Source organism: Blennius ocellaris, assembly GCF_963422515.1.
Source record: "Blennius ocellaris genome assembly, chromosome: 4".
NCBI lineage: Eukaryota > Metazoa > Chordata > Actinopteri > Blenniiformes > Blenniidae > Blennius > Blennius ocellaris.
This window is the reverse complement of record NC_137653.1, coordinates 400057-415056: the sequence shown is the minus strand read 5'-3', so window position 1 is coordinate 415056 and position 15000 is coordinate 400057. Positions and strand designations below refer to the sequence as shown.

Sequence of the window (15000 nt, the reverse complement as noted above, 5' to 3'; positions counted from 1 at the left end):
CAGTGACATCACATAGTGACTTTATCACCCAATCTAAGGAGACAAACATGAAAGTGATCAAAGTGGTGGTGTGCCTCCAGATGTTTCCAAAGACAAAAGTGTGTCTCGGCTCAAAGAAGGTTGAAAAACACTGGTTTAGAGTACCAAAAAGTTAGTACTCGTCCTTGTATTCGTCCTTTCAAAAGGAATATCAGCGCGTCTCCACCACACACACATTCTTCCATCCCTCCATGTCCAAATGCAATTAAAAGTGCTTCTGCGCCAAATGCTTGAAGCAGTTAATCCGGGGTGCAGCGTCCTGACCGTCCTGGTTGATCCTCATTGTTAGTCTGAAGACAACATCGGATCGGTTTCAGGCGTTTGGGCGGGTCGGCGCTAATCAGGGGGCGACCGGGCGACCGGAGAATCCCTCCGACACCTAGCCTGCTGTAATCCGTCAGAGAGACGCAACCACAGCGGCGTCAGGAGGAGGCGGCGCCGAGCCGTCTGGGAAAAAATACCTGCTAAATTAGCGGGGGAGGATCAGGAATGTTTGAAATCTATTAAAAAAAAAAGGAACAGCCGGACGGCCGCGGTTCACCTCGGGGTCAAGTGGCTATGCAAATCAGATGCTAACCAGGCTAACGGCATAATATCCATATAAATAAGGCAATTAGAGGACAAACACCACCGCAGGGAGGAAAAGAAAAAAAGATTTTGAGGTGGAAACCGGATCAGTGGAGAGTTAGACCCCCGTTCACACGGCGACGGTTTGAGATGATGTGGTTATCGCGCCGGGCCGCCAGGGGGCGCCGTCGGCTGTGTTTGTAATGAAGCGACGGGAGAAGTCGGGCGTTGTAGTGGACGGAGGTCAAGTTGGATTGTTATCACCATGAATGTCAAAATAAAAGCCCCCCGACACCACGGAAGAAACTGCTCTGCTCCTGAGTGTTTTTCGAAAACTTCCACCTTGGGAGCCGTTTCCAAAAAAGTTGTGTTTTGAGTGACTCAGTGGAAGTTTTGTATTTTTTACTTGAAAAGAGGACAAAAGGTTGATAACGTGGGGAATGCGCCACGCCGCAGGTCACTTCCTCTGCGGGATCATCTATATTTCATGCGGCTCACTCCGGCCGCGGCGTCCCGACAAAGTGTTTCATAAATTCAAAGTGTTTTACATGCTTTTCAAAGCCCATGAATTATTCTGGGACTAGAGTTGTGTCGGGAGGTGAACACGCACCGCTGTCCACTTAATCTTTTAAAAACGCTCTTACACGTGTTCCAAATGGACGGCGTTTCTTGTTTTGTTTTTTTTTTCCCGTTAAAAAAGGTCCAGGATGTCGCTGATAATGTAACGTAGAAGTGAATAAGGGTGGACGTGTTGAAGGCTTAATGGGAATTCGATGTTTCTCCAGCCAGGTGCCCCCCCGAGGCGCCGGGAGACACTTTTCATAAAGAGGCTGAGAGGAGCAGGATGAATCATTGATGTTCCTCAAGCTCTAAACAAGCAGCTTTGATCTCAGTACCAGATCAAAGTGACAGCTCTGTTGCTCCTGATTGACACAGTGACGCCTCCACCCCTCTTCCTCCACCCCTCTTCCTCCACCCCTCTTCCTCCGCCCCTCTTCCTCCACCCTTCTTCCTCCGCCCCTCTTCCTCCATCCCTCTTCCTCCGCCCCTCTTCCTCCACCCCTCTTCCTCCGTCCCTCTTCCTCCGTCCCTCTTCCTCCGCCCCTCTTCCTCCACCCCTCTTCCTCCACCCCTCTTCCTCCACCCTTCTTCCTCCGCCCCTCTTCCTCCATCCCTCTTCCTCCGTCCCTCTTCCTCCACCCCTCTTCCTCCACCCCTCTTCCTCCACCCCTCTTCCTCTGTCCCTCTTCCTCTGTCCCTCTTCCTCCACCCCTCTTCCTCTGTCCCTCTTCCTCCACCCCTCTTCCTCCACCCCTCTTCCTCCGTCCCTCTTCCTCCACCCCTCTTTGTTACTTTATTAGTACCAGGTACTTTCCTGCTACCAGGTTCTCTCCTGATACCAGGTACTTTGCTACTACCAGGTACTTTATTAGTACCAGGTGCTTTCCTGCTACCAGGTTCTCTCCTGATACCAGGTAATTTAGTACTACCAGGTACTTTATTAGTACCAGGTACTTTCCTGCTACCAGGTTCTCTCCTGATACCAGGTACTTTGCTACTACCAGGTACTTTATTAGTACCAGGTGCTTTCCTGCTACCAGGTTCTCTCCTGATACCAGGTAATTTAGTACTACCAGGTACTGTCCTGCTACCAGGTACTTTCGTACTACCAGGTACTTTATTAGTACCAGGTACTTTAGTACTACCAGGTACTTTATTAGTACCAGGTACTTTAGTACTACCAGGTACTTTATTAGTACCAGGTACTTTAGTACTACCAGGTACTTTATTAGTACCAGGTACTTTAGTACTACCAGGTACTTTATTAGTACCAGGTAATTTAGTACTACCAGGTACTGTCCTGCTACCAGGTACTTTCGTACTACCAGGTACTTTATTAGTACCAGGTACTTTAGTACTACCAGGTACTTTATTAGTACCAGGTACTTTAGTACTACCAGGTACTTTATTAGTACCAGGTACTTTCCTGCTACCAGGTACTTTCCTGCTACCAGGTACTTTAGTACTACTCGGCTTCACGTCTCCAGGTTCTACTTTCTCAGTAGCTTCATGCAGTTTTGAGGCTCAGCTTCTCCAGAACCGACCCTGAAAGTGAAATATCTGCTCTTGAGCTCGTCTTGTTCTGCTTTCTGGAACGACCATGAGTGATGGACCATGAACGTGATGCGTTCAGGTGCATCACGTAACTCCGCCCTGCCGAACTCCGTGGCTGAGAAATCTTCCTCCTCAGAATCACAATCAGCAAATAACCGATAAAGTACTTTATTCTCTGTACTTGTGGTAGAAGCGCCAGTACTTGTGTTGGAACAACTAGAACCTTCCTGCACCTCCCTCTGGATCACGTTCCTCCCACCGGGTTCTGATCCCTGCGCCAAAAGTAACTCACTACCACGTTTATATCGTCCTGCTCTAAGAAAAACTAGCTATTCTAAGCTCTAAAACTATTAACTGGAAGTTTCTTGTTAGACGGCAGGACAAGGTCTCCGGTCGACCGTCGTGTTCGGTATCGTAAAGACGATCCAGAGCCGTTCCGTCTGACGGATTCCCGCCGTCGGTTCGGTCTCAGGTGCGTTTGGCCGTTTCAGCCTTTCTTCTTCTTCTTCTCTCTGTGAAGCGACGTCTGTCAACGCTGCTGAAGTGTTCCTCCTGAAGCTCCCCCTCTGCCGTTCTGGCATTTTTACAAGGTCTTGACAAACGAGGACGGTGTCGCCGCCTCCCTTCACTCCGGGACACGTTGGATGTGATATTTGATGTCCGCATTATCTGCTGGCAGGGAGAGGTATAGTGACTTTATACGGCCCTCTTTAAAACCAGCAGTGGCTCCGGGGGTCACAAGTAACGCTGGAACCTTCTCGCTCTTATTGGGGGGGGGGGGGGGGGGGCTCGTCCAAGAAACCAGCCCTCCACAACGACCAAGGAAGAGAAGACGACACGTAGACTCACCACCTCGTCCTCCAGCGCCGAGCCTTGACATGACGACGTTCTCAAGTGACAAACAAAACTTTGGTTGCCTTGTGGAGTCCGTTTCCATGACAACGGTGTTCGGAGGCACAAAAACACACTGGATGTGTGTGGCGGAACTTTTTGAAAGCGCTCGGACTCTGGTCTCCATGGAAACGGAGAAAAAAAAAACCCCCACATTTTCAGAAACGGTTGAAATTAATAACAATACGAGGTGGAAGTTTTATTTTGACGGTCACCGTAATAATGATCCTACTGGTAGTGTGTGTGTGTGTGTGTGTGTGTGTGTGTGTGTGTGTGTGTGTGTGTGTGTGTGTGTGTGTGTGTGTGTGTGTCTCTGTCTCTGTCTCTGTCTCTGTCTCTGTCTGTCTGTGTCTCTGTCTCTGTCTGTCTGTCTGTCTGTCTCTGTGTGTGTGTGTGTGTGTGTGTGTGTGTGTGTGTGTGTGTGTGTGTGTGTGTGTGTGTGTGTGTGTCTCTGTCTCTGTCTCTGTCTCTGTCTGTCTGTGTCTCTGTCTCTGTCTGTCTGTCTGTCTGTCTCTGTGTGTGTGTGTGTGTGTGTGTGTGTGTGTGTGTGTGTGTGTGTGTGTGTGTGTCTCTGTCTCTGTCTCTGTCTCTGTCTCTGTCTCTGTCTGTCTGTGTCTCTGTCTCTGTCTGTCTGTCTGTCTGTCTCTGTGTGTGTGTGTGTGTGTGTGTGTGTGTGTGTGTGTGTGTCTCTGTCTCTGTCTCTGTCTCTGTCTCTGTCTGTCTGTGTCTCTGTCTCTGTCTGTCTGTCTGTCTGTCTCTGTGTGTGTGTGTGTGTGTGTGTGTGTGTGTGTGTGTGTGTGTGTGTGTGTGTGTGTGTGTGTGTGTGTGTGTGTGTGTGTGTGTGTGTGTGTGTGTGTGTGTGTGTGTGTGTGTGTGTGTGTGTGTGTCTCTGTCTCTGTCTCTGTCTCTGTCTCTGTCTGTCTGTGTCTCTGTCTCTGTCTGTCTGTCTGTCTGTCTCTGTGTGTGTGTGTGTGTGTGTGTGTGTGTGTGTGTGTGTGTGTGTGTGTGTGTGTGTGTGTGTGTGTGTGTGTGTGTGTGTGTGTGTGTGTGTGTGTGTCCTGCAGGGCGGATGTTGATCGTGTTGCTGTTGCCGCCGTACATATAAACACTCCACGCCTCACGTTGACGCCGCCATCTTGGATAGGTCTCCCGCTGGTCGTAAACATAAAGATCCAGGCTGGAAGATCCACTAAAACAGTTGTAGCTCGCTTGCTAGCCGACGTAGCGACACAAGTAATGCCTCATTCTGAAGCTGAGGAACGGTTCTATCCCCTGGAACACATTACCCCCCCCCCTCCCAATAATTTTTCCATGAGTTTTCTACATTTCACACATTCCTACATTGTATTCCGCATTTCTGCTGTTTCCATGGAAACGGACATTCTTTTGAAAACGTGGCCGTGTAAAGGTGAAACTTTTCTGAAACGAAAAAATGCCAAAACGTCCTTTTCGATCTGAACTCTTGGCGGAAACGGCGCCTGAATGTTTTGGAGAAGCGAACAAATAAAAGTCATTGGAGAAACACGAGGACGACTTTTGTGCGTCAGTGTGTCGAGTGGGTTTGTGAACAAACCTACACAAAAGTACTCGGCAAAATAATACGAAGTTAAAAAGTACATTTTGGGGTAAGTATGTGACGCTTTGTTAGTTTATCAAGCAAAAACATGAAAGTATTGACCTCGTGTCGTAAAGCAACCAGGTTCAATTCCCCACGTCTGGGATGCTAATTAATCACCTGCGGTTCAAACCCTTTAAATAAACAAACATAAAAGAGAAACTGCAATAAGAAAGTGTTGCCTCAGTTTCAAATTTAAGGAAAGAACAATTCCGTTGTGTTGGTTTCCACAAACTTGATTGATGATTTCTTTCTATGTATTTATTTTTTTAATGAATGCATCTGAGAAAACAATTAATTAATCAATACAATATGACCGTTTTTCATCTAATTCCATAATTATACATATTCCATCAAAACTCATTTAGCAGAAGGACAAATAGTCTGTTTAAGTAAAACACTTATAATTAAAGCCTACAAATGGCAAATTACTATAATTTTTCATGAAAACTTTAAGGGATGATTGTTTATTCTGCTTATAATACAAATATGTCTCATTTGTTCTCCTAACAAACGTCCCGCCAGATTTCTTGAGCTGAAATGAACTAAAATAAGTTGTTTTTTTACCTAAATAATGAGAGAAAAACAAAGATCAATCCATCAATTGTTGTAAATGTACCTGTTTCTTTCTGAAACGGAACCATTATGTGTATAATTATAAAACAATGGGGTTTAATTGTAGTTTAATTTAAAATGAGCAGAGTAGTCCGTAGTGTTCCGAGGTCCAGACGTAGAGTTTGTCCCGGAGGATTTCCTCGCTGATCAGTGGCGACAGATTTGATTGAAAGACAAAGTCCGGAGGATTTTCTTCGTCTCAATCGAGCCTCTGAGCCGAATCCAAGCCCGCTTCCTGTCTCGCCCAAATCATGCTTCCTCTGGTGCCCTCTCTCTCTCTCTCTCACACACACACACACACACACACACACACACACACACACACACACACACACACACACACACACACACTCTGGTCTCTTCACGGCTGCCCGAACAGATGAAACTCGATCACACACTCTTGTTTCTGGACGCTTCCTCTCTGACTGGAGTCTCACGTCCCTTTTTATGTCTCTCTCTCTCTATCTTCCTGTCTCCTTCCTTGTCTTTGGCTCCGCCCCCTTCCCGTCCCGTCCCTGCCTTGCCCTTGCTCCGATAGAGAGATTCACACGTGGAGAACTCTGAGCGTGGGGTATTGTATGTTTACTTCTAGACGTGAATGCATCCACTCCGCCCCTCCCCCCCCCCCCCCCCTCCCCCCCCCCCCCCTCACCTCGGTGGAACTTCAAGTCATTTTACCAAACGCATCTTATCGGCGCCGCCCGGGGGAACGGATGTGACGTCGTCCACAGCGGAATAGAACCAATCCCTTCTGGACTCCAGATTACTGCTCACTTTCAGGGTCAAGCTCCATTTTTCATGTGGAGACTCTCGTCCTGTGTCCTTTACCAGGAATCATGTGCTCTCACACACACACACACACACACACACACACACACACACACACACACACACACACACACACACACACACACATTGTCTAAACGACACACACATTGTGTAACACACACACACATTGTGTAACAGACACACACATTGTGTAACACACACACACATTGTGTAACAGACACACACATTGTCTAAATGACACACACATTGTGTAACAGACACACACATTGTTTAACACACACACATTGTGTAAAAGACACACACATTGTGTAACAGACACACACATTGTCTAAATGACACACACATTGTGTAACAGACACACACATTGTGTAACGCGCACACATTGTGTAACAGACACACACATTGTCTAAACGACACACATTGTGTAACAGACACACACATTGTGTAACGCACACACATTGTGTAACAGACACACACATTGTGTAACGCACACACATTGTCTAAAAGACACACACATTGTGTAACAGACACACACATTGTCTAAAAGACCCACACATTGTCTAAATGACACACACATTGTGTAACAGACACACATTGTGTAACAGACACACACATTGTGTAAAAGACACACACATTGTGTAACGCACACACATTGTGTAACAGACACACACATTGTGTAACAGACACACACATTGTCTAAATGACACACACATTGTGTAACAGACACACACATTGTGTAACGCACACACATTGTCTAAAAGACACACACATTGTGTAACAGACACACACATTGTCTAAAAGACACACACATTGTCTAAAAGACCCACACATTGTCTAAATGACACACACATTGTGTAACAGACACACACATTGTGTAACAGACACACACATTGTCTAAACGACACACATTGTGTAACAGACACACACATTATGTAACAGACACACACATTGTGTAACAGACACACACATTGTGTAATGCACACACATTGTGTAACAGACACACACATTGTGTAACGCACACACATTGTGTAACAGACACACACATTGTGTAACGCACACACATTGTGTAACAGACACACACATTGTGTAACAGACACACACATTGTCTAAAAGACCCACACATTGTCTAAATGACACACACATTGTGTAACGGACACACACATTGTGTAACGCACACACATTGTCTAAAAGACACACACATTGTGTAACAGACACACACATTGTGTAACAGACACACACATTGCGCCATCGACAGGTTCCGGGAGCCCTACATCCGTTTCCCTGCAGTGTGAAGTAAACAGCACTAATGTTGGACACACGTGTGATTTGCTCCGTTCAGCAGATCTTCTGTCACTCAGAGGCTGGAATTTAGAATAGAATAGAATAGAATAGAACTTTATTCCTCCCCGGGGGGAAACACAAACAACAGCTCAAGGTAAAAAGGTGCAGAAATGATCAAATTAAAGAATTAAAATAAAATGTGTAAACATGTAAATATCCAAACAAGAGCAAAAAGAGCACAAAAAATAGAATAAGTAAAAATAAAACAATCCAGTAAGAAAAGAAATCCTCTACAAATAGAGTAAATTGATGTACACACAGTGTCTATAGGTAGAAACTGACATGTGCTCAACGTAGGACGTTTACATTGTTAAACTCTAACAGAGTTGAGCTCGTTTCTCTTTGGTCCCACTGCGTTTTAGCCCCTCGCTTCTATTAGCATTATTAGCGCTCACTCCTCCACGGCCTGGAAATTCGTCTGATGGAATGTATAAAGTCACATTCCACCACGACGCCAAGGTTTAAATTGGCCGCGTCTGTCGTTGTTTACTTGTGAGGAGAAGTTATCAGTGTAAGATGCTTTTGGTAAACATTCCCTTGTATGTCTTGCTCATTACATTCTACATCGTTATTGCCATCTGTGCTTTCTTTTTTTTTTTTTTGTCAAACGTGCAGTTTGAGAACAAATCTCATCACACGTGAGGATTTCCATTGCATCAACATGTTCCTCTCGTTTTAGTGTTTTTGTCGTTTGTCTGTGTTGTGAGAAATGCTTGGATTGTCCCACGACTTCCCCCGCACCTTTGCCCGGGATGCTTTGTCAATAATGTTGGGTGTTTTTGCAAAAAAACAAACAAAAAACAAACCAGAGAAAGAAAAGTGCACTTCAGTCAGTCTGCCTGTTATCAAAGGAAACGCAGCGAGAGACAGAAAGACGAAGTGTCCCACGTCGTGGAGGCGTCTATATTGGGAACAGGTTGGCGTAATTCATTACATCTCACCGCGGAGCCAAGAGCTAATTATGCCGGAATGTTCAGCAGCGAGGCTGGAGCCGCGCCGCCTCCCTACGTATTGGGGGGGGGGGAGAAAAAAAAGGTTAAACAATTAGTGCAACTTTGTCGGTTCGCAATTATGTGTTTGGCTCCAACAAATGAAACATAGGTGGGTGATTAAGAAGGGGGGGGGGGGGGCGGGGGAGGTGGGGGGGGGGGGGGGGCGGGGGGTTGTGCCGTAATGTCTTCCGAAATTAAATCCGCCGCCTCGCAAACATCTGCGCCCACGCTGTGCTGGGCTGGAAGACGAGCCGCCCGGCGCCGCCGCTGCTTCCTCTAATGAAACCGCTGCATGCATCCCGCTCACTCGCACTCCAATACTCCATTTTCTTCTGGAATATGTACTTTTAATTTAAAGCCGGATCAGAGGCGGGGAGCAGAGTGGCGCAGGAACGAGTCCTGCTTCACGTCCTGCAGTCTGAGGGAGCGCCGCGGACCAACGCTCAATGTCTCGTCCTTCCAGGAACTTCCAGGGAGTGTTTCTGGCACCGAACTGCTCGGGGGGGGGGGAGGGGAGGGGGGGGGGGGTAGATTCACGGCATTTGTGAGGAAACAACATTTTCCCTTCGTGTATTTTCTTGTATTAGCGTATTTTCCGCACTATAATTTAAGCCGCACCTGCAAAAGTTAACAAAAAAAAACATACATAAGCCGAACTTGACGACAACCTGAGGAATGAAGATTCCGGCGCTCTCGTTTACGTGATGCACCTGAACGCATCGTTGACGTCAGTCAGCTGCTGGCCGAGTGCACAAATGTCACTTTTAAGACCATTTCTGGAGAAGCAGAGGCTAAAAACATCATGAATCTACAGGAGGAAGTAGAATCTGGCAGCATGAAGCCCGTTAACCCGCACAAAGACACAAATTAGCCGCGTCGTGTTCAAAGCTGCAGGGTTCAAAGCGGACATGAGTCGGAGTATTTCCAAAAAGTTGCATTTTTTGTTTCAGTGGAAACCAATAAGTGTTGTCAGGAAAGCAAACTGAAATATATAGAAAGTTCAGCATTTTCACTTGAAATCGTTGCAGCCGGCCCTTAATGATCTACTTCTCACGTCTGCAGAGACAATCAACCAAAACACCAAAACAAGACCAACTCCACTCAATTTAAATGCTGCAAATATTTGCATGAGTGTAAAGACACATTTATTGACAACATATAAAAACTGGATCCTAAACGTTGGGACAGTCGAGGAACTTTAAATGGTCCTGGAAGAGCAGCACCGCTGTGATTTTTAATTGATTTCACAGTAAATGTTCTTCCTTGAAGGAGAAGAAAAAACGAGCTCATGGCTCCGTGACACTTTTCATTCATAAATGATGGGATTTCCCTCTCGCCACAATTTCAGTAAGAGATTCATTTACCCTCAATCTACTCGACCCAATCTGAAAACTGAAGTAAGGAACGATGGTCCTCCACACCGAGACGCCGAAAAGAACATGTCTTCTTGCCAGGCGCCCCCCCCGCCCCCCCCCCGGCCCCCCCGGCCTCTGACAGCAGCAAAGAGGTGACTATTAGCTGATGTCAGCCGGAGAATGGGCTCAAGCTGCATCGGCCTGTAAATGGCAGGCTGATCGCCGGGATGAGTGGTCTGAAGTGTGAGCGTGCACGGAGGGCGTGAGCGTGCACGGAGGGTGGGGGGGTGGGGGGGGGCGGGTTATGTGTGGTGGAAAGTCCTGAGTGCTTCCGTCCAAAAACTTGCATTCGCACATGGAGAAATTGGTGGTGTTAAAACACACACACACACACACACACACACACACACACACACACACACACACACACACACACACACACACACACACGCGGAGCGGGGCTGGACTTGACCCCCCCGCTCTGCAGATGGCGGTAATGGACTCTGCAGCTTTGGGAGATAAATGCTTGATGGTCCACTTAGCGCTCCGTTAAAATGGCCGACGGACAAACTCTCACTCAGATCAGAATCACAAACCAGAGACCGACTTCATCCTGCGAACGGAGGCTTTTCTTTCTTTTCTTTTTTTAACTTCAGGATCAGATCGTCATTGAGGCTCTGGGAGGAGAGGTCGTACATACGTACAGTCATATGCTACTACAGTCGTACGTTACGTACAGTCGTATGCTACTACAGTCGTACGTTACGTACAGTCGTATGCTACTACAGTCGTACGTTACGTACAGTCGTATGTTACTACAGTCGTACGTTACTACAGTCGTACGTTGCGTACAGTCGTATGTTACTACAGTCGTACGTTACTACAGTCGTATGCTACTACAGTCGTACGTTACGTACAGTCGTATGCTACTGCAGTCGTACGTTACTACAGTCGTATGCTACTACAGTCGTACGTTACGTACAGTTGTATGTTACTACAGTCATACATTATGTACAGTCGTATGTTACTACAGTCGTACGTTACTACAGCCGTACAGTCATACGTTATGTACAGTCGTATGTTACTACAGTCGTACGTTACTACAGTCGTACGTTACGTACAGTCGTATGTTACTACAGTCGTACGTTACTACAGTTGTATGTTACTACAGTCGTACATTATGTACAGTCGTATGTTACTACAGTCGTACGTTACTACAGTCGTACGTTACTACAGTCGTACGTTACTACAGTCGTATGTTACTACAGCCATACGTTACGTACAGTCATATGCTACTACGGTCGTATGCTACTACAGTCGTACGTTACTAGTCGTACGTTACGTACAGTCGTATGCTACTACAGTCGTACGTTACGTACAGTCGTACGTTACGTACAATCGTATGTTACTACAGTCATACATTACTACAGTCATACGTTACTACAGTCGTATGTTACGTACAGTCGTATGTTACGTACAGTCATGTTACTACAGTCGTACGTTGCTACAGTCGTACGTTACATACAGCCGTATGTTACTACAGTCGTACATTACTACAGTCGTACGTTACATACAGTCGTACGTTACGTATAGTCGTATGTTGCTACAGTCGTACGTTACATACAGTCGTATGCTACTACAGTCGGACGTTACTACAGTCGTACAGTCGAACGTTATGTACAGTCGTACGTTACTACAGTCATCTCATGAGGAACCGTGGTTCCTATTGGCTCTACTGAGCATGTGCAGAACTGCTGGTTGCCCCCAACATGAGCAGCAGCAGCGTACCCACGTGGTTTCAAAACGTTCTGTTTTCATTATGAGTCGCATCGATCTGTATGTCAATGAAAACCAGGTACAAAGCACCGCTGTCGTAATTGTTCCAAATACAGTATCTGTACGTTTCTACAATACAAGATGGCGGCCCCGCCTTTTCAGAGGACCCCTGATTCAGCGGCGAGCTGGCGGCAGTTAGCTGGCGGCGGTTAGCTGGCAGCAGTTAGCTGGCGGCGGTTAGCTGGCAGCAGTTAGCTGGCGGCAGTCATCTGGAGGCAGTTAGCTGGCGGCCGTTAGCTGGCGGCCGTTAGCTGGAGGCCGTTAGCTGGCGGAAGTTAGCTTGTGTCAGTTAATTGGCGGCGGTTAGCTGGCGGCGGTTAGCTGGCGGCAGTTAGCTGGCGGCCGTTAGCTGGCGGCCGTTAGCTGGAGGCCGTTATCTGGCGGAAGTTAGCTTGTGTCAGTTAATTGGTGGCAGTTAGCTGGTGGCAGTTAGCATGCTGCGCTGAAGCCTCGGCGGCTGACGTGGACAGACGCTCTGGTGTTCAGCTTTACATCCGTCTGCAGACACGCCGGCCGGCGGGCTTCAGATGACTGATCACAAACATTCCCACGGAGAAGGAAGGAGCAGCAGAGAGGTTTTTCATCCGACTCGGCCTTTAGGGAAGTTTTCCATTATGCTACGCTATACATATATTTTTATATACAGGTGTGATTGACTATGGCCATCACTGCATTGTGGAGAAATGTGCTGGAGTCGCAGGTGATGTGTGCGTGTGTGTGTGTGCGTGTGCGTGTATGTGTGTGTGTGTGTGTGTGTGTGTGTGTGTGTGTGTGTGTGTGTGTTGATAGCGTTCATATGATAAACTGTCGCCATCAGTTCAGTGAGAAAATGGGACATTTGCAGCAGAAACCATTCATACAAAGCCAAGATGAACTCCATCATATCACAGTCGGTGTGTGTGTGTGTGTGTGTGTGTGTGTGTGTGTGTGTGTGTGTGTGTGTGTGTGTGTGTGTGTGTGTGTGTGTGTGTGTGTGTGTGTGTGTGTGTGTGTGTGTGTGTGTGTGTGCGCGTGCGCGTGCGTGTGTGGCTCAAACAGGTATTTATCACAGGTGTGGGGGCTTAAATCGTTACACACACACACACACACACACACACACACACACACACACACACACACACAGGGGAGGGAGATTTGTGCCCTTCTGAAAACCAAACATGTGATAATGTGGGACGACGACAGGTTGAGACGACGCTACGATGAGGATCAGGAAAACACTCGTTACCGTCCGGGTGAAAGGACGTGGATGTTAGTTGGTGTAGTGCTCCTGTGTGTGTGTGTGTGTGTGCGTGCGTGCGTGCGTGCGTGCATGTGTGTGTGTGTGCTGGAAACAGCGCAGCCTAAAACAGGACTTCAGGGATTTGCATCCATTTCTCCTGGATGTGAAGCCGTCACTATGAGGCAGGACAGACAACCTCCACAAAGATGCTGTGAGGATCGTGTACCTGTGTACTACCTGTGTACTACCTGTGTACTACCTGTGTACTACCTGTGTAGCTGTGGGTTAGTATTGCACTGCGTTACCTGCCAGGCGAAGCGGCACCAGCTCACATTATTTAGGCTTTAAAGCAAATCCCCGGGGTTTAATGGACGGCGTGATTGATTTTGGCACCACGGCTGGCGGCCGTGTTCAAGCCTACACGCGTAATAAATACTTGCTTTTCCCACAGAATGAATAAACGTCCTGTCCAACTTGTTGCTTTCTGCATTTTGACGCTGATTTAAGAGCTAAATCTTGTATTTACCTCGAGCGGCCATTTGTTGCGCGGCCAGCCTTACGGGACGGAGGCTGCGCTGTAGGAAGCTTTGTTTACTACAACCTGTGAAATTCTAAATGAAGTCATGTATATTTATCTCCCTCCGGGAACAGAGGAAGGTATATCTTACCTTTGGGGTTGGACCTTAAACTGGACGAGTGAAGATTTATTCTGTTCTTGGAGGAAATCAGATTAAAAGTTTGGTATTTGGTTTTCCGTTCGTTGTTTTTGCCGGTCGGGCCCGAAAAGTGCAGAGAACGTGAACGTCAAGGTCGTTCACACGATTGCTTTTAACTTTCAAAGCCTTGCATTATGGATGGGGACGTATGGATGTCAGAATCGGGTCTGGTGCTACATGGAGAACTCGGAGACGAGAGCAGGATGTTGGCAGTTTGGAGATTCTTCAATATTAACGAGAACGAAAGAACTAATGTACATTATGTTCTGATGAAATATCAGGAGGGGCAAGATAGTTGCTACAACACCGGCAACTTCATCACCGGCAACTTCATCACCGGAGACATTTGGACCAGCAGAGTTGGAACAATGTTGCCCAACAGTTTAATCGCTTTGAGCCATGCTACATGCTAATTGCCAATTGCTACACACCAAAGACTTTCAGGCTCACACATTAGCGATGCTACATGCTAATTGCTACACACCAAAGAAGTTCAGGCTCACACATTAGCGATGCTACATGCTAATTGTTACACGCTAAAGAGTTTCAGGCTCACACATTAGCGATGATACGTGCTAATTGCTACACACCAAAGAGTTCACATTAACAATGCTACATGCTAATTGCTACACACTAAAGAGGTTCAGGCTCACACATTAGCGATGCTACATGCTAATTGCTACACACCAAAGAGTTTCAGGCTCACACATTAGCGATGCTACATGCTAATTGCTACACACTAAAGAGGTTCAGGCTCACACATTAGCGATGCTACATGCTAATTGCTACACACCAAAGAGTTTCAGGCTCACACATTAGCGATGCTACATGCTAATTGCTACACACCAAAGAAGTTCAGGCTCACACATTAGCGATGCTACATGCTAATTGCTACACGCTAAAGAGTTTC

General features: G+C 46.9%; 1 protein-coding gene across 1 annotated transcript in view; it reads left to right on the top strand.

The window, feature by feature from the left end:
• The window catches only part of ptprt (protein tyrosine phosphatase receptor type T), a gene marked incomplete at both ends in the record, with an annotated part of 294857 nt that overhangs the window by 194444 nt on the left and 85413 nt on the right, over window positions 1-15000 (top strand). Inside the window, 1 exon segment of the mRNA XM_080495323.1 lies at window positions 6381-6418. Coding sequence (XP_080351449.1) covers window positions 6381-6418 — 38 coding nt within the window.